General features: G+C 47.0%; 1 protein-coding gene across 5 annotated transcripts; it reads right to left on the reverse strand.

The window, feature by feature from the left end:
- Nucleotides 1-11,691: 11,691 nt before the first annotated feature.
- Nucleotides 11,692-26,643, reverse strand: RABL2B (RAB, member of RAS oncogene family like 2B). Of its 5 annotated transcripts, none has more exons than XM_032139248.2 (9): nt 26,473-26,643; nt 25,165-25,321; nt 20,902-20,931; nt 19,615-19,694; nt 18,680-18,759; nt 13,148-13,259; nt 12,703-12,797; nt 12,289-12,372; nt 11,692-12,122 (listed from the first exon to the last, which is right to left on the reverse strand). In XM_032139248.2, exons 2-9 carry the CDS (start codon nt 25,266-25,268, stop codon nt 12,024-12,026), a joined length of 684 nt encoding a protein of 227 aa, XP_031995139.1. In that variant the 5' UTR covers nt 25,269-25,321; nt 26,473-26,643; the 3' UTR covers nt 11,692-12,023. The 5 variants fall into 5 exon arrangements, with proteins under 5 accessions (XP_031995139.1, XP_031995136.1, XP_031995137.1 ...); XM_032139245.2 differs by having other exon boundaries at nt 12,703-12,800; nt 26,473-26,641; XM_032139246.2 differs by having other exon boundaries at nt 12,703-12,800; nt 25,165-25,325; nt 26,473-26,641.
- Between the last annotated feature and the right edge of the window lie 65 nt (nt 26,644-26,708).

Consider the following 26,708-nt stretch of genomic DNA (forward strand, 5'->3'; position numbering starts at 1 on the left):
TGATTTGGCTCTCTGTTTGTCTGTTATTGGTGTATAAGAATGCTTGTGATTTTTGTACATAGATTTTCTATCCTGAGACTTTGCTGAAGTTGCTTATCAGCTTAAGGAGATTTTGGGCTGAGACAATGGGGTTTTCTAGATATACAATCATGTCATCTGCAAACAGGGACAATTTGACTTCCTCTTTTCCTAATTGAATACCCTTTATTTCCTTCTCCTGCCTACTTGCCCTGGCCAGAACTTCCAACACTATGTTGAATACGAGTGGTGAGAGAGGGCATCCCTGTCTTGTGCCAGTTTTCAAAGGGAATGCTTCCAGTTAGGCTGCTCGGGGGTCAGGGACCCACTTGAGGAGGCAGTCTGCCGGTTCTCAGATCTCCAGCTGCGTGCTGGGAGAACCACTACTCTCTTCAAAGCTGTCAGACAGGGACGTTTAAGTCTGCAGACATTACTGCTGACTTTTTGTTTGTCTGTGCCCTGCCCCCAGAGGTGGAGCCTACAGAGGCAGGCAGGCCTCCCTGAGCTGTGGTGGGCTCCACCCAGTTCGAGCTTCCCGGCTGCTTCGTTTATTACCTAATCAAGCCTGGGCATGGCAGGCGCCCCTCCCCCAGCCTCGCTGCCGCCTTGCAGTTTGATCTCAGACTGCTGTGTAGCAATGAGCGGGACTCCGTGGGCGCAGGACCCTCCGAGCCAGGTGCGGGACACAGTCTCCTGGAGCCCGTCGGAAAAGCGCAGTATTAGGGTGGGAGTGACCCGATTTTCCAGGTGCCGTCTGTCACCCCTTCCTTTGATTAGGAAAGGGAACTCCCTGACCCCTTGCGCTTCCCGAGGGAGGCAATGCCTCGCCCGGCTTCGGCTCGCGCACGGTGCGCTGCACCCACAGTCCTGCGCCCGCTGTCTGGCACCCCCTAGTGAGATGAACCCGGGACCTCAGATGGAAATGCAGAAATCACCCGTCTTCTGCGTGGCTCACGCCGGGAGCTGTTCCTATTCGGCCATCTTGGCTCCACCCCCCCGGTCAGTCTTTTTAATTTCAGTTATTCTGGTAGGTGTGTGATAATATTTCATTGTGGTTTTAATTTGCATTTGCTTAATGACTGGTGATGTTAAGCATATTTCATGTGCTCGTTGTCATCCACACATCTTCTTTGGGGAAGTGTCTTCAAATCTTTTGCCTATTTAAAAACTTCTGTTGTCATCTTTTTATAGAGTTTTGAGAGTTCTTTTTATATGCTGAATGTAAGTTCTTTGTCAGTTGTATGCATTGTAAATATCTTCTCCAAGTCAGAGCTTGCTTTTTAATTCTCTAAACGGTGTCTTTTGGAGCACAGCAGTTTTAAACTTTGAGGGAGTACAACTAATCACTTTATTCTTTATATCTGTTGTTATATATTATTTGGTATATCTATTCATGTATTTAGGAGTTCCTCAATTCTCTCAGCAATGTTTTATAGTTTTGAGTGTGCAGGTTTTTCACATATTTTGTCAGAATTATTTATAAGTATTTCATATTCCGATACTCAATTGTTGATTGCTAGTATACATAAATACAATTGATTTTTGTGTGGTTATCATGTATCTTGAAATCATGGATCATGCTTTTGGTGTATGATCTAAGAGATTTTTGCTTAACCCAAGGTCACAAAAATGTTCTTTTATGTTTTATTCTAGAAATGTTAGAATTTTAGATTTTTCACTTAGGTTTATGATCCATTTTGAGTTAATTTTTGTATTTGGTATGAACTTGGATTGAAATTTTTTTTTTTTTTCTGAGACAGAGTTTCACTCTTGTTGCCCCCCCCAGGCTGGAGTGCAGTGGCACGATCTTGGCTCACTGCACCCTCTGCCTCCCAGGTTCAAGTGATTCTCCTGCCTCAACCTCCCGAGTAGCTGTGATTACAGGCACTCACCACCATGCCTGGCTAATTTTTTTGTATTTTTAGTAGAGATGGGGTTTCACCATGTTGGCTAGGCTGGCCTTGAAATCCTGACCTCAGGTGATCTGCCCATCTCAGCCTCCCAGAGTGCTGGGGATCACAGGCATGAGCCATCGTGCCCGGCTGAAAATTCTTCGGTATATGATGTCCAATTGCTGCAGCACTGTGTGTTGAAAAGATTCTCCCTTTTCCATTGAAATGCCTTTGTACCTCTGAAGAAAATCAGTCGTTCATATATGTCTGGCTCTGCTTTTGAGCTATTTTGTTCCTTTCATGTATTTGTTTATCTTGACACCAATACCACACCATCTTACTGCAAATGGGTTTATAATAAGTCTGGAAATCAGGGAGTATACATCTTCCAACTTTTGTGTTTTCTTAAAGCTGTTTTGATGAGTTTAGGTCCTTTGTATTTCCATTTGAATTTTAGCATAGTTCTGTTGGTTTCTACAATAAAAATTCTGGCTGGGCTCGGTGGCTCACGCCTGTAATCCCAGCACTTTGGGAGGCCGAGGCGGGCGGATCTTGAGGTCAGGAGATCGAGACCATCCTGGCTAACAAGGTGAAACCCCGTCTCTACTAAAAATACAAAAATTAGCTGGGCATGTTGGTGCACGCCTGTAATCACAGCTACTCAGGAGGCGGAGGCAGGAGAATGGCGTGAACCCTGGAGGCGGAGCTTGCAGTGAGCCAAGATTGCGCCACTGCACTCCAGCCTGGACAACAGAGCAAGATTCCATCTCAAAAAAAAAAAAAATTCTGCTGAGATTCAGCAATCCCATTACTGGGTACACCTCTAAAGGAATATAGATTTCAACATGAAATCAGTATGTTAAGGAAATATTTGCATTCCCATGTTCATTGCAGCACTGTTAACGATAGCCAAGATACGGTATCAACCTAAGCATCCATCAACAAGATGAATGGATCAAGAAAATGTGATATATATACACAGTGGAATACTACATAGCCATCCAAAAGGAGATTTCATTATTTGTGAAAATATGGATGAACTGGAGGACATTAAGTGAAAGAAGCCAGATACAGAAAGATACATGCTGCATGATGTCACTTATATGTGGAGTGTAGTAAAGTCTTAAGTCATAGAAACAAAGTAAAATGGTGGTTTCCAGAGGCTGGGGGGTGGGAAGACTGGGGAGACTTTGGTCAAAGGACACAAAATTTCAGTTATTCAGGAGTAGTAAGTTCAAGACATGTATTACACATCATGGTGACTATAGTTAATAACAATATATTGTACACATAAAAATTGCCAAGAGAGTGGATTTTAAGTGTTCTTACTATAAAGAAAATGAAATGATAATTATGTGAGATAATGTTAAATAGCTTGATTTAGCCATTCCACAACGTATACATACATCAAAACATCATGTTGTATATCGTAAATCTAGACAATTTTTGCTTGCCAATTGAAAGAATTAACTTAAAATAATCTGCTGTTTTCATTGTGATTCTGTTGAATTTGGAGATCAGTTTGTGAAGACATGACACCCTAACAATACTGCATCCTCTGAATCAGGAACTCAGTGTATCTATTCATTTATTTAGGGCTGCTTCAATTTCTCTCAGCAATGTTTTGTAATTTTGAGTGTGCAGGTTTTTCACATATTTTGTCAGAATTATTTCTAAATATTTCATATTCTGATACTCAATTGTTGACTGCCAGTATACAGAAATACAATTGATTTTTGTGTGGTTACCATGTATCTTGAAACCTCGCCAGGTTCATTTATTAATTCTGGTGCTCTGTTTGTAGCTGCCACTGGATTTCAACATAGACAATCAAGTCTTCTGTGAATAAAGACAGGGTTATTTCTTTCTCTATTTATTTTTGAGATGGAGTCTTGCTCTGTCTTCCAGGCTGGAGTGCATGGCACAATCTTGGCTCACTGCAACTTCTGCCTCCCAGGTTCAAGTGATTCTCCTACCTCAGCCTCACGGGACAACAGGCACACGCCACCACGCCTGGCTAATTTTTGTATTTTTAGTAGAGACGGGGTTTCACCATGTTGGCCAGGCTGGTCTCGAACCCCTGACCTCGGGTGAACCACCCACCTCGGCCTCCCAAAGTGCTGGGGTTACAGGTATGAGCCACCATGCCCAACCTTATTTATGTTTTTCTATCTGAAAGCCCTTGTTTGTTTTTCTTGCCTTATTTCACAGCACGATGCTGAATGGAAGTGGTGAGAGTGGACATTCTTGTTCCTGAGCTTAAGCATGAAAAGCTTCAGTCTGTTGCCATTAAGTGTGAAGTTAACTGTGGGTTTTTCATAAATATCATTTATTAGGCTGAGGATATTTTATTCTCTAAGAAAAATATAGAGGTTTATATTTTTGCTAAGAGGTTTATATTTTTATTTTTTTACACAGTGATGAGTGTTGAATTTTGCCAGCTTTTCCTACATTTATTGAGATGATCATGTGATTTTTCTGTTTTACTTTGTTAATCTGGTGTATTAAATAAACTATTTTAGAACAACTTTAGATTTATAGTAGTCACAGATTGTTACAGATTTATTCCTCTCGTTTGAGACTGTTTCTCAGTCTTTCTTTGCTCTTATATGACCTTGACAATTTTGAGGGATAGTTAGTATTTTGTAGAACGTCCCTCCATTTGAATTTGTGTAATATTTTTCTCACGATTATATTGGGATTATGAATTTTGGGAAAGAGTCTCAAAGAGACAAATTATCCTCATTGCATCCTATCAGAAGTCTACAACATACATATGACAACAGTGATGACATTAACCTTGATCCGTTGGTCAGGGCAGTGTTTTCTGGGTTTCGTCGCTGTTCGCTTTCCGTAAGTGCTTCTTTAGAAGTGAGCCACTCAGTCCAGCCCACTCTCTGTAGTGATGGTGGCTGGGGATGTCAGCTCCACCCTCTGCAGATGGCAGGAGTTACACATAGTACTTTTAATTTTTCTGTGTGAAAGATTTGCCTCTTATTATTCATCTATTCATTGTATTAGTATAGAGCCCTAATGTATATTTCTTTTATACAGTGGACTATAAACCAATATGACATTATATAATTTGTTGCTCACATTTTTCCAGCTTTGCCCATTGGGAGCCCTTTCATATTGGTTCTTGAGTCCCTTTGACATGCCTCCATCATTTTTTAAATTAAAAAAATTATTACTAATTTATTTTTATTTTATAGAGATAGGTTCTTGCTATGTTACAGCCCAGGCTGGTGTGGTCTTGATCTCCTGGCCTCAAGCAATCCTCCTACCTCGGCCTTACAAAGTGCTGGGATTACAGGTGTGAGCCATTGCACCTGGCTTCATTTCGTTTTTTGAGCACATCCTTACTTTCTGATATAATAAGATGCTACAGGCTCATTTTGCATTTCCCCTGCTTCAACCCTGGAATCCACCATTTCTCTAAAGTAAGCTGGTTTTTTCACTGGAAAGTGTTTTTTTAGAAACTAAGATCTGGACACTGGGTGTGCTTGTCAATACTGAGATGTGTTACTTCTAAGCCCTCAAAGCTGGGTGAGACAGTTAGGTAAATATGTTGTATACTAACCCATGTACACACATGTATCTATTATTGTTTTTGTATCTATCCATTTTATATATATATAAAGCTAAATGAGAGTTCACAGTAATACTTTCAGCTCTTATCCAGTACCACAAGATTTAGTTTATCCTTTTCTTGCTTCCAATACTTTTTTTTTTTTTTTGAGACAGAGTCTTTCACTGTGGCTCAGGCTGGAGTGCAGTGGCGTGTGATCTCAGCTCACGGCAACCTCCCCCTGGTGGGTTCAAGCGATTCTCCTGCTTCAGCCTCCCGAGTAGCTGGGACTACAGGCATGCGCCACCACGCCTGGCTAATTTTTTGTGTTTTTAGTAGAGATGGGGTTTCACCATGTTGGCCAGGCTGGTCTTGAACTCCTGACCTTGTGATCCACCCACCTTGACTTCCCAAAGTGCTGGGATTACAGGCGTGAGCCACTGTGCCCAGCCCCATTAAATTTTTTTTTTTTTTTTTTTTTTTTTTTTTTTTTTTTTTTTTTTTTTTTTTTTTTTTTTTTTGAGATGGAGTCTTGCTTTGTCGCCTGGGCTGGAGTGCAGTGGCGGGATCTCAGCTCACTGCAAGCTCCGCCTCCCGGGTTCACGCCATTCTCCTGCCTCAGCCTCCCGAGTAGCTGGGACTACAGGCGCCTGCCACCACGCCCGGCTAATTTTTTTTGTATTTTTTAGTAGAGATGGGATTTCACTGTGTTAGCCAGGATGGTCTCGATCTCCTGACCTCGTGATCCGCCTGCCTTGGCCTCCCAAAGTGCTGGGATTACAGGCATGAGCCACCGCGCCTGGCCCCATTAAATAATTTTTAAAGTCTAACTGACACTGCACTCCTGGGATAAACTCCACTTTAGTCATGTGTATTATCCTTTTAATATGCTGCTGGACTTCTCTTATTTATTTATGTATTTATTTTATTTAGAGGCAGGGTGTCATTCTGTCATCCAGGCTGGAGTGTAGTGGTGCAATCATAGTTCACTGCAGACTTGAACTCTTGGGCTCAAGCGATCCTTTCATCTCAGCCTCCCCAGTAACTGGGACTACAGTCATGTGCCGCCACACCCAGCTAATTTTTGTGTTTTTAGTAAAGACGGGGTTTTGCCATGTCGGCCATGCTAGTCTTGAATTCCTGGCCTCAAGTGATCTGCCCGCCTTGGCCTCCCCAAAATGCTGAGATTACAGGCGTGAGCCACTGCACCCACTCACAATTAATTTTAAAGTATTCTTGTTACTTGAAAAAGAAAATCTGTACCCTTAGCTTCCTGGCCCCCACCAAATTCCTTCCCAACTTCACCTGCAACCCCCCACACTAAACAACCACTAATCTATTATTTTTGTCTGTAATCTTTCTGTTCACTAATCTTTCTGTCTCTGTAGATTTGCCTATTCTGGACGTTTCATATTAATGAAATCGCACAACCTGTGGTGCTTTATATGTGGCGTCTTTCATTCAGCATACTTTTTTTCAGTTTCATCCGTGTTGTAGCATGTATTAGCACTTCATTTGTTTGTATTTTTGAGTAATATTTCATCGTGTGGATATACCACATTTTATGGATATTTGGATTATTTCCAGCTTTTTGGTTATTATGGATAGTGCTGCTATGCCCACTCATATACAAGCTGTTCTGTGAGCACGTTCTCATTTCTCGAGTGTATACCTAGGAGTAGATTTGCAGGATTGATGTTTCACCATTCCAGGACTGCCAAACTGTTTTCCAAAGTGCCTGCACCATTTTACTTCCTCCTCAGCAGTGTATAGAGTTCTGATTTCTCCACAGCCTCATTAACACTTGCTGTTACCTTTTTCATTATCAGTAAGTGGCATCTCATTCTGGTTTTGATTTGCATTTCTCTCATGACTAATGATGTTGGGCATCTTTTCATGTGCTTATCGGCCATTTGTATATTTTCTTTGGAGAAATATGCATTTGCTTCATGTATTTTTAAAAACTATTTAATCGATATACATATTTAAGGTATACAACTTGATGGTTTGAAATAAGTATATACCCATAAAAATGTCACCACAATGAATGCCATAAACATATTTATCACTTCAAAAAGTTTGCTCCCTCTCTCTTCATTTCTAATTCTTCTGTTTTGTGATAAGGACACTTAACATAAGATCTATTTCCAGTATATGTTTAAGTGTATAATACAGTGTTGTTAACTGTGGTCACTGTGCTGTACAGGAGGTCTCTAGGACTTACCCCTCTGGCATAACTGAAGCTTTGCACCCAGTGAGCAATGCCTGCTTGTTTCCTCCTCCCCCTAGCCCTTGGCAACCACCATTCTACTCTCTGCTTCTCAGTTTGAATATTTTAGATTCGTTACATAAGTGAGATCATGTAGTATTTGTCCTACTTTGTCTGGCTTCTTTAACTTAGTATATTTGCTGCAAATAGAAGGATTTCCTTTTTATTTTATTTTATTTTAATTTTTTTTTGAGACAGAGTCTCATCTGTTGCCCAGGCTGCAGTGCGGTGGTGCGATCTCGGCTCACTGCAAGCTCTGCCTCCCGGGTTCACGCCATTCTCCTGCCTCAGCCTCCCAAGTAGCTGGGACTACAGGCGCCCGCCACCACGCCTGGCTAATTTTTTTTTTTTTTTTTTGTATTTTTAGTAGAGACGGGGTTTCACCGTAGCCAGGATGGTCTCAGTCTCCTGACCTTGTGATCCGCCTGCCTCGGCCTCCCAAAGTGTTGGGATTACAGGCGTGAGCCACCGCGCCCGGCCAGGATTCCCTTTTTTAAAAAGGCTGAATGATGTTCCATTGTATGTGTATGCCAAATTTTCTTTATGTATTCATCCGTGGTTGAAAAAAAAATTTTTTTAAAGCATCTCTTTCAATCTTTGCAGACTGGCTTTGTGCTGGGGTATTCCTTCAGCACCGAACCAGGATATTAACAACTCTGTCTTAGCCTCCACTTCTTGATAACCCTGGACCTAGAGATCTTCGAAAGGAAAAAGCTTAGGGTCCTCTCAGATCTTTCCTGAATGCGTGACCTCCCCTGGGTATGTACATGACATTCGAAATCCCCAGTATAAACAAGTATTTCTTGAATGCCCTAATTTCCCAAAGAAACTCTCCCAGATTTTCCGCCCAGGCTTTATGTAATATATTGTATGTCTGAACCACAACTTTTGTCCCAGGGAGCTGTGGGTTTTTTGGTCATCTCAGAATGTTTTAAAGCAATGCCTGCCACTTTTCTACTTTGAGTGGATTCAGACTTGGACAAAACAGACAAATGCCTCATTTTAGTCTTTCAGATCGTTTCTGACCGGTTAGAAGAGACAAACGAAGTCATTTGTGAATAGGTCTGCCTTGCTCCCTCTGGAACCTGGGACCTGGGTCCTAAATTGGGAAAGTGGACTACTGTCTTCAAGATCACCATCAAGCTGATGAGGGGGTGGGGCAAGGGCAAGTGAAAATGCCACACCACTTTCCTGTCACTTTGAAGTTGCCCTTTCCTCATTTCAGTGATTTCCTGACTGACGTAAGTCTTTTACTGTTTTCCAGAGTTCTGGCCAAGTTTCTGCTGCTTTTTCTCAATGTATCAGTAGAGGGACAGGAGTTTGGAGCTGTCTACTCTGCCGTTTTCCTTATGTCACTCCACTTCTGAGTCTTTCCTATCTTTGTGGATAGCAGAGATGTCGATCTTGGATATGATACCCTGTAAGGTGGGGTCCTTCATGATGTGATATACAACTTAATATTCATTGTATGGTTTTGTCCCCAACATATCTAGTAACCAAGGAGTGGACATAGGAGCGCCCCGCTCACTAGCACGCTCAGTGACACACTTGGGGAATCTGTGCTTCGTGTCTACAGCTTTCGGCTCTGTGAGCTGAAGTCTTGGACTCTGTGAGTGGCAGTGTGGGGAGTCGGGGAGGCATTTCCACCAAGTGATACAGGAAGAGTTTCACTAAACACAAAGCTATGGCTGCTTCCTAGACAGTCCATGCGCTTGTGAACGGGCAAGCAGAGCTAGCATGCTGGAAAGAGGTGATTGCCCGTAATCGTCATTAGGAAGAAAGGATGTTGCCAGATGATGGCAGGAAGGGGCAGTGTATTTGGTGCCCAGATGATTCATGCTGTCTCTTGGTACTTGCATGTTTAGCTGTAACTATGTAAGTGTAACAACCACTGCCTCATAAAGGCATAGTAAGCAGGGGCTCAGACCCCCTTAGGCAAGAGGAGCAGTATCAACCCACCAGGCAAACAACCTAGACCAGCAAAAGTGCTAGCCAGAGGATGAGGGGTGACAAGTGTCAGTCTCTGCATGGGGTCCAACTACAATAGCAGGGGCTGTGGTTTGTCCTTTCCCATTGACCCTTCTCTTGTACATTCCCCCAGGACTGGTGACCAGTTAGAACCATGGAGCAGCTCTACCTGGATGGAATGAACTTTAAGAAGCAGGTGGATCTGAGCCATGTACCCATGGGTGACTTGTGGATGTTGCTGGCACCCTGCCTAAACATTCATCCTCCAATTGCTTTGAGTGTCGATGAAGGAAGTGCACAGTTGCCCTTTTCCCCAGAGAATTGACCTTAGTGAAACAGAAGGCCCCCTTCTACCTCACACCCTTGGCTGAAGGGCACAAAAGGCCCCTGGTCTTGAGGTAGGACTAACGCTGTAGGGCAATTTGCCCTCCAGAGCTTCCCTGGGATGGGGTGGGGTGGTGAAGCCGGCCTTCAGCCGAGACCACAACCTTGCTGAGCTTCTTGTCTCCTGCCCCCCTCACTCTTCTGAGAATGACCCTAATTAAATCATTTGAACAATGGCCTTCTCAGGGTCGGCTTCTAAGGAACCTGATACAAAATAGTCACATAAAACCAATGTGATGGTGAACTTTATAGTATGTAAATTCTATCTCAGTGAGGCTGTTGTATATTTTTTTAAATACTTACTAGTTATTTACAGTAACTACATTTTTTTAAGTTCTACCTCATCAGGGTGTACATTCCTGGGAACCCCTGGTCAGGTCAAACATCTTATGTTGAACATCGAAGTGTTGCTGATTTAAAGGCGAAATGTGCTTGTTCTTGAGGTCCCAAATTAATAAGTAATTGAATTCTTCTGAAAACCCTAAATTCCACTGAAATGGCCTCCAAGATAGTAACTGAGAGTAAACATGGGATACTCTGCAACAGGTCAAGGCAGCTACCCCTCATCGATAAGGGTGATGATTTGCAGATTCTTTTGTCTTTTTGCTCAGTACACACTTCAGAGCCACAAAGCACATACATTTACTCAATGTTTATGTAATTCAGCCTTTATTGTAAAAAAGGAAACAATAAAACCAAAACCCTATTAATAAACACAATGCAAACAATGCCCGAGATTATCATAAAGACATACTAGCAAGCCACAGGTACCAGACGGGGGAACAGGCGTATCTGCTAGCTCTCCTCGTGCAGTCCTCAGCCTCCCATAGGAGGCACAAGGTCCAAACTATTCCTCAAAAAAAGGACAGCCTCTTTATGCCGAAATAGGAACTTTAAAGGAAGCTCTTCTTGTAGTCCAAATGGATGTACCTTGTGGTGTGGCTGTAGGGACTCTGGATTTTACCACTTGTGTATTCCTAACTATAGCTAGGCCTGTCACCTGCTTTTACTTAACTCTAATGGGAAACCTGTTCCTGTGATCTCAGCTTTACCTAGAAGAGCTCCTGAAACACAGTGGGTACACAGAAATCTGGAGTGAATAGCTATCTGCTCAAAAATACTTGTTTAAAAACAGATGATTGGGGCCGGGCGCGGTGGCTCACGCCTGTAATCCCAGCACTCTGGGAGGCCGAGGCAGGCGGATCACGAGGTCAGGAGATCGAGACCATCCTGGGCAAAATGGTGAAACCCCGTCTCTACTAAAAATACAAAAATTAGCTGGTAGTGATGCCAGCCACTCAGGAGGCTGAGGCAGAATCGTTTGAACTAGGGAGTCAGAGGTTGCAGCGAGCCGAGACTGCGCCACTGCACTCCAGCCTGGCGACAGAGGGAGACTCCATCTCAAAACGAACAAAGAAACAAACAAACCAGATGATTGGGAGACTGAAGAGGAAAAAAGATGGGAGACAACTTAGGGAAAGGATGGGGCCTCACAGATTCAGCTGTGGGTGGGGGGCAATCATGACCTCAGCAGAAGCACAAGGAATTGTTCCCGAGGTGAGCTTTGGAAAGAAAACAAAAACAAACAAAAAACACCTAAATTTCCTTTATTAAAGTGACACAGTCATGTTTTCTGATTCTCTTCACTGTCTGCCTGGGGGGAGGGCGTGGGGAAGGTGTTAATGATACTGATCCCTAATTCTGCTTCTAGGAGATCTGGTGGGGACTTCTTCCACCAGTCCAGAGTTTGCTGGTGCTGACCTCATCCCTGTATCAAGGGCCTTGCATGTGGGAGGCTAATAGGATGGGTGGGTTGCAGGAGGTAGAAGAGGGGATGGCCTAGACAGTTTCCCCATTCAGAGCTGGAGAGTTGTTGAAGGGAAGGGTATTTTAAAAGGTCTCCACCCACCCCAGCCCCAGCCCCTCAGCTGTGGGGAGAGGCTGCCTCCTCTGATGGGGTTTCGATGCTGCCGCTCTGCTCCTGGTCTGGCACGTCCTCCTCTTCCTGCTCCAACTTGAAGTTCTGTGAACAGGGTCGCAGGTGAGGCCTGGCCCTGCATTTGCTCAGCTGCAGCTCTGATACATTTAGTGGGGCAAACTTAGGCAAGAGCCACTCTACTGGGTTGTAGTCCCTATCCCTGAAGAGAAGCCGTTTCTTCCATCCCACCCGAAATGTGGACCTGACCTACCTCGAGCTCCTGAAAAATCTCATCCATGAAGTCCTGGGAGTTCTGTTTGTAAGACACAGCTAATCGAATTGCATCATTGAAGAGCTGGGGGTGAGGTAGAGATGGTGGATGAGAGTGCCTTGGACTCTGCCCAGTCCACCCCACTGGCCTCACGGTGAGACTACACAATACTCCATTCCTAAAATCAGCAACCTTACCCCTCCATTTGCCTCTCCTCATCACCCTGACCTATGTATGGTCAATGGACTTCTGCCTCATCGAGTCCAGGCCCATCAGCTCCTCCCCTCCCTGCCACCCATGCCCATGCACTGTCCCCGTTCTCTCCATCACACCTGCAGTAGGCCCTTCTCTTCACAGCTTCCCTTTACCACCTAGCGCCCTGACCTTGCTAGCTACCTCTGCAGTCAACCATACCTTCACAACATTGGTACCATCAGCAGCTGAGACGAAATACAGGGGCAGGGAGAACTTCTTGGCAAAATTGAAGCTTTTTTGGGTCACGTTTATGTCTGCTGTAGAGAGAAGGTAGGACATTGGTCTGTCTGTCAAGGGAAGGGAAGAGGGTTTGGAGAGGGGACCACTGGAGGCCTTCATTCCAGAAAGTGGGATAGGCAGGGATGATTGGGAAACTTGCCCTAGAAAGAGTTCAGTTAATAGGGATCTGTGTCTTGGAAAGAGGGCAGGTTGGCTTAGCTGACTTCTTTATAAGGTGGGAAGAATGCAAGCAACCAAGGGTTGTATCTTATCGTGGGAGGGAGGACCAATCACTGAAGGTTGCCTGCCCCGGGAATGGAGGAGGAAATGTGTGAGGGCGGGTCCCCAGTGAATTGCTAACACCCAGGTGCAGGGATGGCCCCACCATCAATTTTATTGGCCACCACGATGCATGGGATCTCTGGCCTGAACTCCCGAAGCTCTGTGTACCAGGTGCTCAGGTTCTTATAGGTGACTTTCCTCTGTACATCAAACACCTGCAAAGGGCAGAGGAAGAAAGATAGCTCAGGTATGTCACCGTTTCTGCACTCCATCTCCAGGTGACTCACACACCCACGCAGGTGAGCATGAACACATGGCGCTGTTTGTGGGAATGCTCTGGAATTGCAGCCTCTCTGACCACAGAGGCTGCCCTTTCTCAGGGAAGCCCCCTGGAGCCTCCAGATGCAAAAATGTTTTTAAAAATCTTATTCTTGGCCCAGTGCAGTGGCTCATACCTGTAATCCCAGCACTTTGGGAGGTTGAGGCGGGTCAATCACCTGAGGTCAGGAGTTTGAGACCAGCCTGGCCAACATGGTGAAACTCCGTCTCTACTAAAAATGCAAAAAATTAGCTGGGCATGGTGGCGCATGCCTGTAATCTCAGCTACTTGGGAGGCTGAGGCAGGAGAATTGCTTGAACTAGGGAGACGGAGGTTGCAGTGAGCCCAGATCATGCCATTGCACTCCAGCCTGGGCAACAAGAGCAAAACTCTGTCTCAAATAAATAAATAAATAACGTATTCCTTTTTTGTTGTCATCTAATCTTATTCACCTATTTTAACAATCATAAATTGAATCAATTTGCCAATTGATACAGTCTGTTAGAAATTGTAAAAACTTTTGTGTTTTTTAGGCTACTCATATTTATTGCTTAAACTGTTTTAAAGTTCCTCTGTAGTTAACTGTAAATGTTTCTAGAGTTTTACTTTAGTTACTATTGATTTACTTTTATTTATTTATTTACTTTTTAGAGACAGGGTTTCACTGTCACCCAGGCTAGAATGCAGTGGCTCAGTCACAGCTCACTGTAACCTCAAAACTCCTGGGCTCAAGGGACCCTCCTACCTCAGCCTCCCAAGTAGCATGCACGCATTAATTTTTAATTTTTTTTTTTTTTTTGGTAGAGGCAGGCTCTCCCTATGTTACCCAGGCTCATCTCAAACTCTTGGCCTCAAGGGATCCTCCCACCTGGACCTCTAAAGATGCTGGGGTCACAGGTGTTAGCCACCACAACTGGCCTTCATTTCTGTTTTTTTTTTGTTTGTTTGTTTGTTTTTAGATGGAGTCTTGCTCAGTTACCCAGGCTGGAGTGTGGTGGCATAATCTCAGCTCACTGCAACCTTTGCCTTCTGTGTTCAAGTGATTCTCTTGTCTCAGCCTCCTCAGTAGCTGGGACTACAGGTGTGCGCCACCATGCCTGGCTAATTTTTATATTTTTAGTAGAGACAGGGTTTCGCCATGTTGGCCAGGCTGGTCTCGAACTCTTGACCTCAAGTGATCTCCATATATGGAGTCTTGCTCTGTTGCCTAGGCAGGAGTGCAGTGGTGCTATCTTGGCTCACTGCCACTGCAACCTTCACCTCCTGGGTTCAAGCGATTCTCGTCTCAGCCTCTGGAGTAGCTGGGATTACAGGTACTCATCACCACGCCTGGCTAATTTTTATACTTTAGTAGAGACGGGGTTTCATCATGTTGGCCAGGCTGGTCTCAAACTCTTGACCTCAAGTGATCTGCCCGCCTAGGCCTCCCTAGTACTGGGATTACAGGCATGAGCTACTGCACCTGGCTGATTTACTTTTAAGCTTTTGTTTATTTCTTTGTTCTGCTTTTTGTTTGTTTTTTGAGATAGGGTCTTACTCTGTCACCCAGGCTGGAGTGCAGTGGCACAATCTTGGCTTACTGCCCCCTCGACTCCCTGGGCTCCAGTGATCCTCCTACCTCAGCCTCCTGAGTAGCTGGAACTACAGGCACATGCCACCATGCCTGGCTAATTCTGTGTATTTTTTGTAGAGGTGAGCTCTCATTATATTAACCAGGCTGGTCTTGAACTCCTGGGCTCAAGCATCCTCCTGCCTCGGCCTCCCACATTTCTGGGATTACAGGCATAAGCCACTGTGCCTGGCCTCTTTACATTTTTTAAAAGTAATTTTTATGTTTTATTATTTGTAGTTCATAATTGTATTACCTTATAATTTGTTTATACCTATATTTATTTATTTATTATTTATTTACTTATTTAGAGATGGAGTCTTGCTCTGTTGCCCAGGCTAGAGTGCAGTGGTGCTATCTTGGCTCACTGCCACTGCGACCTCCACCTCCTGGGTTCAAATGATTCTCCTGTCTCAGCCTCCTGAGTAGCTGGATTACAGGTGCGCGCCACCACGCCTGGCTAATTTTTGTATTTTTAGTAGAGACAGGGTTTCACCATGTTGGTCAGGCTGGTCTCGAACTCCTGACCTCAGGTGATCTGCCCGCCTAGGCCTCCCAAAGTGCTGGGATTAAAGGCATGAGTCACCGTGCCCAGCCTGCTTTTACCTATTTTAAAATATCAGCAAGAAGGATGAGCACTGCAAACCAGCTCTAAGGGCAGAACTCTGAAAGACAACTGAGCTGCTGCTGCAGTGAGCCTTCATGCCCTTCACAGGAGCTCCTCCGAAGTGTGTAGCCCAAACTGCCCTAGTACAACAGTCAGTGGATTAAAGTTACAGACAACCACCACCCTGTAACTGCTGGCACAGCTGACCTCACTTCTAAATCACCCAGCTATTTGTGCAAGCAACATGGCTCAAGCTCAGGGCTAGGGGCTCGCCCTGTGTGGTGGTGAGAGGGTCAGCAGCTGTCACATCTCAAGAGGCGGCAGGAAGTCTATGTGGATTCTCTTTCACAGGCCAATTTCAATGAATCACCAGGTTGTCTTGAATTCCCGATGAAGACTCCTTATAAAGGATGTCTGTAACTAAACTTCTGGACTCTGCCTCACACCAGGCACAGATGCCTTTTGTCCAGGTCTGGTTTCCTGAGCACCCTTTCCTTGTTTTGAGAGCTGAAGAAGAGCTGGCTAGAATGAGAAGCATCCCCATCTCAAGGTTTCAAGGTGGAGGGTCGAGCCCTGGCTCCGTCTCTGACCCTCAGCTCCCCATGTTGTCAGAAGGCAAGTGCTTTCTACCCGCCAGGCCCCGTGCAGCAGACTGGGGCTGGTGGCAGGCACCTGCAGACACAGGCATGGTGGCAGGAGAGACACCCCAGGCCTTCAGAAGAGGGTCTGAGGGGAGCCCATGGAGATGCCTCAGATGCAGGAAGCAGTCACTCCAAGAGCAAAAGAGAGGTGAGCTCAAAATACCAAATGCCACTGTAGGCCTGAAACCAAACTGGCTAGGACCAAGCTCCTCTGCTCTTGAGGGTCAGACTTCTGCACTACACTGCCCCCATTTGCCTTGCCCCATCATCCTCTTGTTGAGTACCTTAACAGTTATCAGAGTTAAAGCTTTTGGAATTTTTCAAGGGATTTTGTTCTTAAGGGGCAGTCGGGGGAATTAGGTGACGAGCTCCTTCCTTTACCATCTGCAAAGGGTCAGAAGGGAAGAATCCTCAACTGTCCTCACCACTGGTATCTGTACTGTGCCCACCAGTCAGTAAGTTCCTGGGGGCAGCACTTGTGTCTTTCCACCTTGGCATTCCTGGCATCCTGCACATGTGCATCACAGACAATCCATGTTGTGGAAGTGATCAGTGGTGCAGGAGCACACAGGAAAGAGCAATTCTAATGACAAACATCAGAGGAGGCTGCATGGAGGTGGTGGCATTTAAGCAGGGCCTGAAAAATGAGCAGAGTTTCAAAGGGGTGTGAGCTGGGGAGAAGCTGAGGGAACAGCATGAAGGAAGGTGTGCAGAGGAGCAGGTGACAATGAGCAGAACACAGCAGCTCCTTCTGGATCCCCTCTGCTATTGCTTCTTACAGATGAGATGACACCTACTCAGCCATGCATCCCTCTCAGTGCCAAGCTAAGGCCGTGCATACTTACAAGCACTAAGTGGGAGGTAGGGCTGGAAAGGTGGGTGTCTAAATGCTATGGGGTGCCATGGCAGACTTTATTAATATATGCCAACAATGGTGGCAACCTGTCCATCCCATGTGTTCTTGTAATCGTGTGACTTTGGTTCCCCACTGAGAGATGCCATCTGTTTCTTCCCTCTGTGACTATGGCCAGAGAGATGCCACGTATTCCAGGGCTGGGCCATAAAAGGAAATATAAGTCCCACTGGGTTCTCTTTGGATACTTGATCTTGGGATCTTGGCTGACACTCTGTGAGCAAACCCAAATCAGCCCAACTGACAAACTGCAAAGAAAACGGGGAGCAGAACCTGCTGGAGGTCTAGGCAAGTACCAGTGTGTGTGTGGGGAGATGCCCCAGGCAGTTCCAGCCTGGAACCCGGCCTTGGAGTCTTCTTAGCTGAGACTTCAGACATGGATTCCCGATCCATCAGAAAATGGTTGTTTTGTACCACCAAGTTTTGGGGTTTTGTGTTAAAGCAAAACCTTGAATGCTATTCCAAGAAGTTTTAGTGACCGAGGTTTTCACTTGGTGACAATTGCTAGGGTTAATAATTCAGAAGACTAGTCTATTACTTTCTGCATTGTTGATGGCTGACATTCATGAAAATGTAGGGTTTTTTAATTTTTTATTTTATTTTTTATTTTTTTTTATTTTTAGATGGAGTTTTGCTCTTGTTGCCCAGGCTGGAGTGCAATGGTGTGATCTCGGCTCACTGCAACCTCTGCCTCCCGGGTTCAAGTGATTCTCCTGCCTCAGCCTCCCAAGTAGCTGAGATTACAGGCACCCGCCACCAGGCCCGGCTAATTTTTTGTATTTTTAGTAGAGACGGGGTTTCACCATGTTGGCCAGGCTGGTCTCAAACTGCTGACCTCAGGTGATCCACCCATCTTGGCCTCCCAAAGTGCTGGGATTACAGGTGTGAGCCACCGTGCCCAGCCATGAAAATGTTTTCTAAGCGGCCCAAAAGAAAAACATGCTCCTTTTCAGCATCTCAAAGTGGTGGCCTGAGAACCAAGCCAGGGAATTCACGGGTAGGAACCTCCATAGGACACAGAGCTCCCTTTCCTCGGCTGCATTTCAGGCACTCACCACACCCTGGCCACCGGGGTGGAACCCTGAGGATCCCGTCCTAGGCAACAAACTGGGAGGCTTGGCGGGAGGCAAGGGGCTGGCCCGAGAGAGAAGGTTCTCTGGGACCCGCAGCGTGCGCCACCTAGGGAAACGCAGCAGGCAGCAGTGGAGGGAGGCCTTGGGAGCTTGTCTGACAGGGTAGGTCCATCAGAGGGACTGTGGCCCTGTCTCAGGCACATGTTTGCCTCTTGGATGCTACACCTGATGTTGAAGCCCTGAGCTTGCTGTTCCACCTTTTCTCCACCCATCCCCACCTACAGAGAGCTCACCTGGCACTTTCTCACTAAGAAGCTCTGGGGAGCAGGTGTGGTTTGAAACATCCCCGGGTGACCCTACGCCCCCCTCCCACAACACCCAGACTTGGTTACAAGGGCCCAGGGCTGCCAGGCCCCTCACCCCTCAGGCCAGACTTGCCCAGTGCCTTTATCCACCTCCCCACCGTCTCGTACCATGATGCAGGCGTGGGCCTTGTGGTAGTAGGAGGCATGCATGCTCTGGAACCGCTCCTGGCCTGCCGTGTCCCAAAAGTCTGCAATGTGAACACAGCTCTGACTGCCTGTTGGGGCTGGAGGTCAGAGAGACCCACATGCCTGGTGCATTTCTGTGCAAGTCACTAAAATACAACACACATGTGGCACAAACCACAGCACGTGTGTGAGTGTACAAGGGGAGCACAGGGAGAAACAGAGACCACACAGCCCCACGCGTGTGTCTTCAAGACAGTGTACCTGAGTGTGATGTGAGAGGTGTGTGTTCACCTGTGTGTATGGGAAGACAGTGGGTCGGGGCCAGGAGGAAGGACAACACACTGGAAGCCCAAGGAGGGAGAAGATAGTTCCCCGTTTCCCACGTGACATGCAGGGTCCTCTAAGTTCTAAACTAGTCCAACTGCTCACGTGCACTGACCACAGATGGTAGACAGAGTCAGGCAGGCTGTGTGCCTGGCCAAGGAGAAGATTACGACCCGATGGAAGGTCACAGCCCGATGTGGGAGATCATGTTCTGACCACATTTATTTTTTTAAACTGGCTGAGTAAGAACCCCTGAAGCTAGGAAAACTACTGCCTCGTCGAAGGCCTCTTAAGTTCTTCTTCCCTGAGGTGGGTACAGTCCCCTGACTTCTCCTTTCATGAACCCTGTCCTGCACAGGTGCTGGCCTGGACGCCAGGTCAGAGGGCTGGGACGTGGCCCCTGCGTGCCTCCTTCCACCCTCTAATGGCCTCCCGGCTCCTGGCTCTCTGGGTTCTCTCTACCACCCCTTGTCCCTGCCTGGGGTCTCATTTTCTCCCTCTGGACTCTCTCCTTATGAACCTTCCCTCACCTCCCCTCGTCTCCCATTTCCTCTTTCCTGAGGGTCAGCATGGCTTGGCCCTGTGCCACTTACCCACAAGGATGGTCTTGCCATCTACCGTGGCTGTGTGCTTGTACAGGGTCAGGGCGTACGTGGACAGCTGCTGTGGCTGACTGCACTCAGGTTAAGGACCAAAATCAATAAAAGGGGAGGTAAGGAAGGAGTGGGGAGCAGGGGTGTTTGGTTTGATGAAATGGATCCTCTCCCTCCTCTTCTCTTTGGAGTTATTGAGATTTTAAATCAAATGAATGTTGCAGACAGAGGATCAGCTTCACATACCACTGGTACAAGCTCCATGGAAGGGTGAGGGGTGGGAGAAGATGGGAGTGTGTCCTGGCCATCGAAGTCTGAGGTAAAACATAGAACAGGATTTTACAGACAAGTGTCATAAAGGGCATCATGCAGTTGGAAAATGCAAATGTGGGTACCCCAACTCAATCATGGATGGAGCTTTCGCAGGCTAGAAAGGAAACCCTAACCCTAGGTAGCAACATGACCATTCCAGGGACGAAAGCTCCCACAAGCCATACAGTTGACAAGCTGTCAATCAATTTGGAGTCTGCCTACGTGTGAAACCCTGAGAAAAAGGGTTAAACTCTGGGGATTAACACCTTCCGAGGCTGCAAGAAGCCGGACAGTGTAAAAAGCAGAGCCAAATGACGCAGGTGGGCTGGGTGTGCAGAAGCACTTGGTACAGGTGGGGTAACACATACTCAGATCTTAAGGCAACTGAGCCTTGGGGTGCCGAGCCCAGGACAGGGAGCACCAGGCTCCAGGGGCTCTTCCCACCTGTGGTTCTCAGTGGATCCACTTGGGAAGCTGTTTAAAAATCTCCCAGTTGTGGGGAGGAACTCACTCCAAACCTATACAATATAACAATTCATGGGAGGAGGGTGGGGCTGGCAGCTGCTATTTTACAAAGTTCGTTCATATTAGAGAATTTTTTTTCAATAGTAGGGGGCCCAAGCTTTGACGTTAGAGAGGTTAAATGACTTGGCCAGCGTCAGAAGCTACTGAGGAGGAGGAGGTGGGTGGGGTCTGAATCCAGGCATTAGATCCAAACCATTTGCTGTTTGCCATTCTACTGCCCTCTTAATATAAAACAATCCAAATATGAGTAAGCTCCAAAATATACAGCACTGATTGTGCAATGCCACGTGGGTCAATCGGCAAGAAACAAGTGCGGAACAAAACCTGTGCATTCACTTACCCAATCCTCCTTCCTGGGCTGCTGGTACAAAGGGGTGGGCAGTGGGACACCGATACATGAGCGTGGGAAGACCCACAGGAACAAGGGGTATTTCAAACCTTGAAGGATACAAGCTATCCATGAGAAATCTCTCCATGAGTCTGTAAGCAGAACAGGCAAGGTGGTCAGATGGCGTCTCCATCTCTCCCTTGTCCCAAACTTTATCACCCTGAGGCTGACAACCTGGAAGCCACCTGTGGCTTCCCTTCCCCCTTTCACTCCACAGCCACACAGTTTCCGAGTCAAGTCTGGAATCGGGGAATCAGCATTACCAACCCGTCATAACAAAACAGCTCCCGTCGCTATGAGTACACACACCAGCCCACGTGAAGCTCTCACATCTGTTATTTCCACCACAGCACAGTGCTGCACATACAATTACCCTTGTGTTATGCACAGGGCAACAGAGGCCAGGCCAAAGCTGTGCCTTCCGTTCAAAAGCCATTTCCCGGCTGGGCGCGGTGACTCACGCCTGTCATCCCAGCACTTTGGGAGGCTGAAGTGGGTGGATCACTTGAGGTCGGGAGTTTGAGACCAGCCTGGCCAACATGGTGAAGCCCTTGTCTCCACTAAAAATACAAAAAATTAGCCAGGCGTGGTGGCGCACGCCTGTAATCCCAGCTACTCAGGAGGCTGAGACAGGAGAATCTGCTTGATCTGTTGGTTACTGAGAGGACTATCTATTCTGAATGTGGTCAGTTACCCTGTGAAAAACTTAGGCAGACTTGGTCACTCCTCTGTGCAAAACCATCCAGTGGTTCCCCATTTCTTTCAGTTCAAACTCTCCCATTTCTTTTCTCTCCCTCTGGTCTAGCCACTGGCCATATCTGCAAGGCTTACTCCTTGCTTTTTTCAAGTCTTTGACCCAATGTTACCTTTACAACTCGGCCTTCCCTGACCACTCTCTTGACACTGCAACCTTTTTTCCCTCATGTTTTGAAGGGTCACTGCTTGCCTGTCTGTCAGCGTAATACACTCTAACCATGATTTTATACTTCTGATATTTAAACTGCAGCTTCAATTGTAAAAGGAGGATAGATTTTATTTATAACTATGAAGAAACAGCACCCTTACTATAAAGAAAACACATCATCTTCTTAGATGACGTAGAAAATTACACAAAGAAATTACCGTGGCCAGAGGTCAAGATGGTAAATGAAAAAGACTCAAGCTCAGAACACTGTCTTGAGAGGGCACATGTTCAGGAAGTGGAGGAGGAAGAGGAGAGATCCATAAACTTGCCTCATCAGAGCAGAAGCAGTGAAAGAATAAAAACACAGGCATAGAGGGACTTTCTTAAGGAAAAGTTGCCTCTGGAAGACAGAATGAAGGAGAGAAAAACAAGCCCCAGAGACTCATTCCCTCCCAACATTCTGCAGCTTAGCAGAGAACCAGCTTGGCAAGCCTGAGCTCAAAAACAGAGCAGGCCTACCTCCGGAGGCTCTAGGAAGCTGCCTCTGTCTCTGTCACATACACAGATGTTCCCTGACTTCTTTTCCCAAAAATACTTAGAGTAGGCACTGGTTACTGTTGGCCTAAGCACAACTCCCTCAGGATAATGAGAGCCTGGGACCCAGGGAGTCACATGCTGTGACTTTTCTGCTTGTAAATTTCCCCCATCACCCTACTCTGTACTCACCATGTGGCCTTAGTTGGGGGTGGGGGGTGTGTCTTTGCCCTCTTTGCACAACGATGATAGGTAATTATTAACGGGAATGGAAGACCCTAAAGACCAAGTTAGACAGCTATCAAAGAAAAAAGACAACACATCTGGACCTAACTACTCTTAAAGATGGAATCAGAAAGCCACGTCTTGTTGGCCGGGTGTGGTGGCTCACACCTGTAATCCCAGCACTATGGGAGGCCAAGGCAGACAGATCACTTGAAGTTAGGAATTCCAGACCAGCCTGGCCAACATGGCAAAACCTCTGCTAAAAATACAAAAAAGTTAGCTAGGCATGATGGCGCATGCCTGTAATCCCAGCTACTCAGGAGGCTGAGGCATGAGAATTGCTTGAACCCGGGCGGCGGAGGTTGCAGTGAGCCAAGATTGCGCCACTGTACTCCAGCCTGGGTGATAGAGCAAGACTCTGTCTCAAAAAAAAAAAAAAACCCCCAAAAAACACCATGTCTTGCCATGTCTTGTTATTAAGCAGTATGATCACCTGGGGTCAAAAGAAATCTGGTCAGGCGCAGTGGCTCACGCCTGTAATCGCAGCTCAGGAAGGTGGCATGTGCAGGAGCGAAGGAAAAGCCTTCCACAGGAGGCAGTGCCCAGGTCTGAGGACACCTGTTCACAGGGGGTAGGGGAGCTGTCATCAGAGCCCACCAACAGAGCCCTGGGTGGAATCAAGAAGCATGAACATGCTGCATGAGAAAAAAAAAAAAGGCACCTTAAAGAAAGCCTGGTGACTGGGGCTGCTACTGTAGTAAATTTCTGAACTGTGCAGGAAGGCCGCACTGCCTCAACATCGCTATCTAGAAATGAGGCCGTGTACAACAGACGCCCTTCAGATATGATGAACACAGGTGTTAACTTTTTTTTTTTTTTGAGACAGGGTCTTGCTCTGTCACTAGGCTAGAGTGCAGTGGCACGATCATAGCTCACCACAGCCTGGATGTGTTAACCTCTTAATGGGTGTTTTAGCCCAACTGAGTTTAGATTCATAGGTTAGAGACACTGAAAACTGGCAGATAATTCTTGAGTCCAATCAAAACTGAACCACGGTGTTCTCATGCACTCACCTTCCCTCAGTTTCCATCATGGTCTTTGTATCTGGGACAACCTTGTTCCTGAGATACTGCTAGTGGATGAAGACTGGCTTGTTTTCTAATTCTTGTGTCTGTGGAGGCCAATGTTATGGTAATCTCTGACGTCAAGTTAACTACTTGGATTCTTATTTTTTGTTGCTGTTTGAAATGAGGCGTATAAAGAGACTAGCATTGAACTTGGGAGCTGGGTAGCACTGAGTTAGCGGGCAGGCCACCTTACGTCTCATATGAAGATACATTCTCAGAAAGTTCTGTTTGTTATTAAAGTGGCAATTTGCTCTCCACCTGCCTGCCTGCCTTTTCTATTCTCTCTTTGTTGTTTTTAAACTTGAGTGGGGATAAAGGGGGTGTTATTTATTGAGTAACCTTCCCAAACTACAACACCTACCCTCACTTTTATTGTACAGGCATGCTGTTGAGGATGGTCAAAGTAACTATAAAATACTAAACCAGAGGCCGGGCGCGGTGGCTCACGCCTGTAATCCCAGCACTTTCGGAGGCTGAGGCGGGCGGATCACGAGGTCAGGAGATCGAGACTATCCCGGCTAACAAGGTGAAACCCCGTCTCTACTAAAAATACAAAAATAAAATTAGCCGGGCGTGGTGGCAGGCGCCTGTAGTCCCAGCTACTCGCGAGGCTGTGGCAGAAGAATGGTGTGAACCCGGGAGGTGGAGCTTGCAATGAGCCGAGATCACGTCACTGCACTCCAGCCTGGGGGACAGAGCGAGACTCCGTCTCAAACAAACAAACAAACAAATACTAAACCAGAGCTGCAGTGTGTGATTGTGTGGTGGGGAAGAGAGAGAGAATTCAAATGCATGGAGATGGCCTAAAAACCAGCAAAGCCCCCAGAGTTATTCAGAGCTACCTGAGTCAAAGGACACGATGATGAAAATGAAGGTAGAAAGCAAGGTGGACCTGGAGTACTTGGGAGATAAGCATAAGCAATTCTCTGGGCAGGGGCAAGTGTACCCTCATGCTATGAAGGCAGAAATGGACATGTGCCCTCACCAGTCCTAGGCATGAGAAATAGGATGTCTCATGGAGACAAGCTGCCAGCAGCGCAGAGCCTCCCTTCACCTCTCCGGGCGGCATGTAGGCACCAAAATTCATTAAAAGAATAAGCCAATCTTCACAATGATTATAGTCAATCGTCAGTTCTACCGAGTTTTCTCTATTTCAGAGAGTCCCTCCAAGAAAGCATCTTTACCACCTTTACCCAATCTGTCACGGTGGCATAGTCACTTTTCTCTTTCCATTCCCACTCCCCACCCTTGCCATCCCTCAGCTCACAAACCACATACAGTGTCCTCAGTTGCTCCACACATTCTCTCAGGGCTCAGAGGAAACACTCAAATTCCTCAGTCCTTATGACCTGCCCCCTCCACCCAACACACACAACTGCTCACGTGATTCCCCTCGTTCCCCCATGAACATCTGGGCTCCAGCCAAGACTGCTCCACCAGCCCCAAGAAGCCATGCTCCTCTGCCTCTGGAGGACTTTTTAAATGACCCAGACCCTCTCTGGGGCTGGTATTTATTCCCTAATCTCCCAACATACTTGGATTTGCCCACTGCGCTGTCTCCCAGGCAGATGATCTTCACGTTGTCATCAGCATACTTCCCTTGGTCCAACTCACTGGGTTTGGTTCTGTCTTCTGCCATTGGCTCCTAGCTGTAGAGAGGGGTCCAGCCCAAGGGAGGGGAGGGTCTTGTCACTGTCTGGGAAGATCAACAAGAGGCTGTTGTCAGAGATAAGTCCCCTCAACCAAATCTCCAGCTGTACCTCCATCCAGACTGCTTCCCTCAGTGCCGGACTGAGATATGGTAAGCAATTGACTACTAGACTTGGAGTAGCAGAGTATGACACACAGGCATCAATAATATGTTATACACAAATACTTAAGTCTGTGCACCCCAAATGCTGCTCCTCACATTACCCATTTGCACAAGACATTCACCAGGCATCCAGTGCCAAAGGCTGTGTGCACCATAATCTCTAGCTCTGTTTTGCTCTTCTCACACCTAAATATGACTTTGCAAACATTCCTGAGAATGTAACCACAGTCCAGACTCTTAGCTAGGTGGGCACATGGAAATGATATGATGACGAGATAGCAGCAATAGGTGAACCTTACTGGGCATTCACCATGAGCAGACGTCGCACAGGGTTCAGAGGATGTAAGACACAATGATAGCAGAGTCTACTGTGGTAAGAGCTACGACAGAAGTATGCACACGGGTCGGGGTAGAAAATACCAACAGGGCCCCCGAGTTTTCCTGACTGTGCCACCACACAGCTACTGCTTCTGCACAGCCAAGGACTTCGCCTTGTTTATCCAGGGACACAATTCCTGAGAAGTGGCAGATGCCTGGAAAGCATGATGAGGGGTCTGCCCCCTTTCACCCGTACCCTGTAGAGAGAGCGACAGAAAGCCAAATCCAGCTGCATGGCCCCACGCTTGAAGACGTTCTTTCTTTTGTTTAGAGATAGGGTCTCACTCTGTCGCCCAGGGTGGAGTGCAGTGGCGCGATCACGGCTCACTGCAGCCTCCAACTCCTGGACTCAAGCGATCCTCCCTCCTCGGCATCCCTGGACTATAGGCGTGAGCCACCGCTTACAGGCGAGGACTTGCTTGTCGCTGTCCTCGAGATATAAGTGGGCAAGCTATCTTTCGATAAATGTTTTTGGCCACCAACCATGTCCAGGCATCGCCAGGCTGCCCGTCCCGCCCCCCACAACAGCCTCGCGAAACCACCTTTCCGTGCTTCCCCCGACCGGGACGCCCTCCCGCCCACACCCCTAGGGCGGCCTCGGAGGGGCTGTCCCTGCGTGCTAAGCCAGCCACTGGGGCGGATTTGCCCTCACGTGCGGTTCCGAGTGAGGGCTGGAGAGACCAGGGACGCTGCGGGTCGGCCCGCTGGCGGCCAGGAGCCCCTCGGGCCCTGCCGCCGGTCTGGACTCTGCGCGCTCTCGAACCACGCCCAACGGCCCAGCTGGCGCTGCAGCGCACTCCCGCTTCCGGCTCGGCCCGCGTCCTCGCAGCTGCTACGCAACCGCGCAAGGACCCCGAGGGAGGCTGCCCGGCCGAAGGCCTGAAGGAC

Source organism: Hylobates moloch, unplaced genomic scaffold (genome assembly GCF_009828535.3).
Source record: "Hylobates moloch isolate HMO894 unplaced genomic scaffold, HMol_V3 SCAFFOLD_19, whole genome shotgun sequence".
NCBI classification, from domain to species: domain Eukaryota; kingdom Metazoa; phylum Chordata; class Mammalia; order Primates; family Hylobatidae; genus Hylobates; species Hylobates moloch.

Coding starts and splice junctions, on each gene's coding strand:
- RABL2B (XM_032139245.2), bottom strand. CDS start 25,268: ATGGCAGAAGACAGAACCAAACCCAGTGAGTTGGACCAAGGGAAGTAT. Junction 19,695..20,901: donor AGATTTCTCATGGATAGCTT/GTATCCTTCAAG, acceptor ACCTGAGTGCAG/TCAGCCACAGCAGCTGTCCA. Junction 12,123..12,288: donor AGATTTTTCAGGAGCTCGAG/GTAGGTCAGGTC, acceptor CCCTGTTCACAG/AACTTCAAGTTGGAGCAGGA.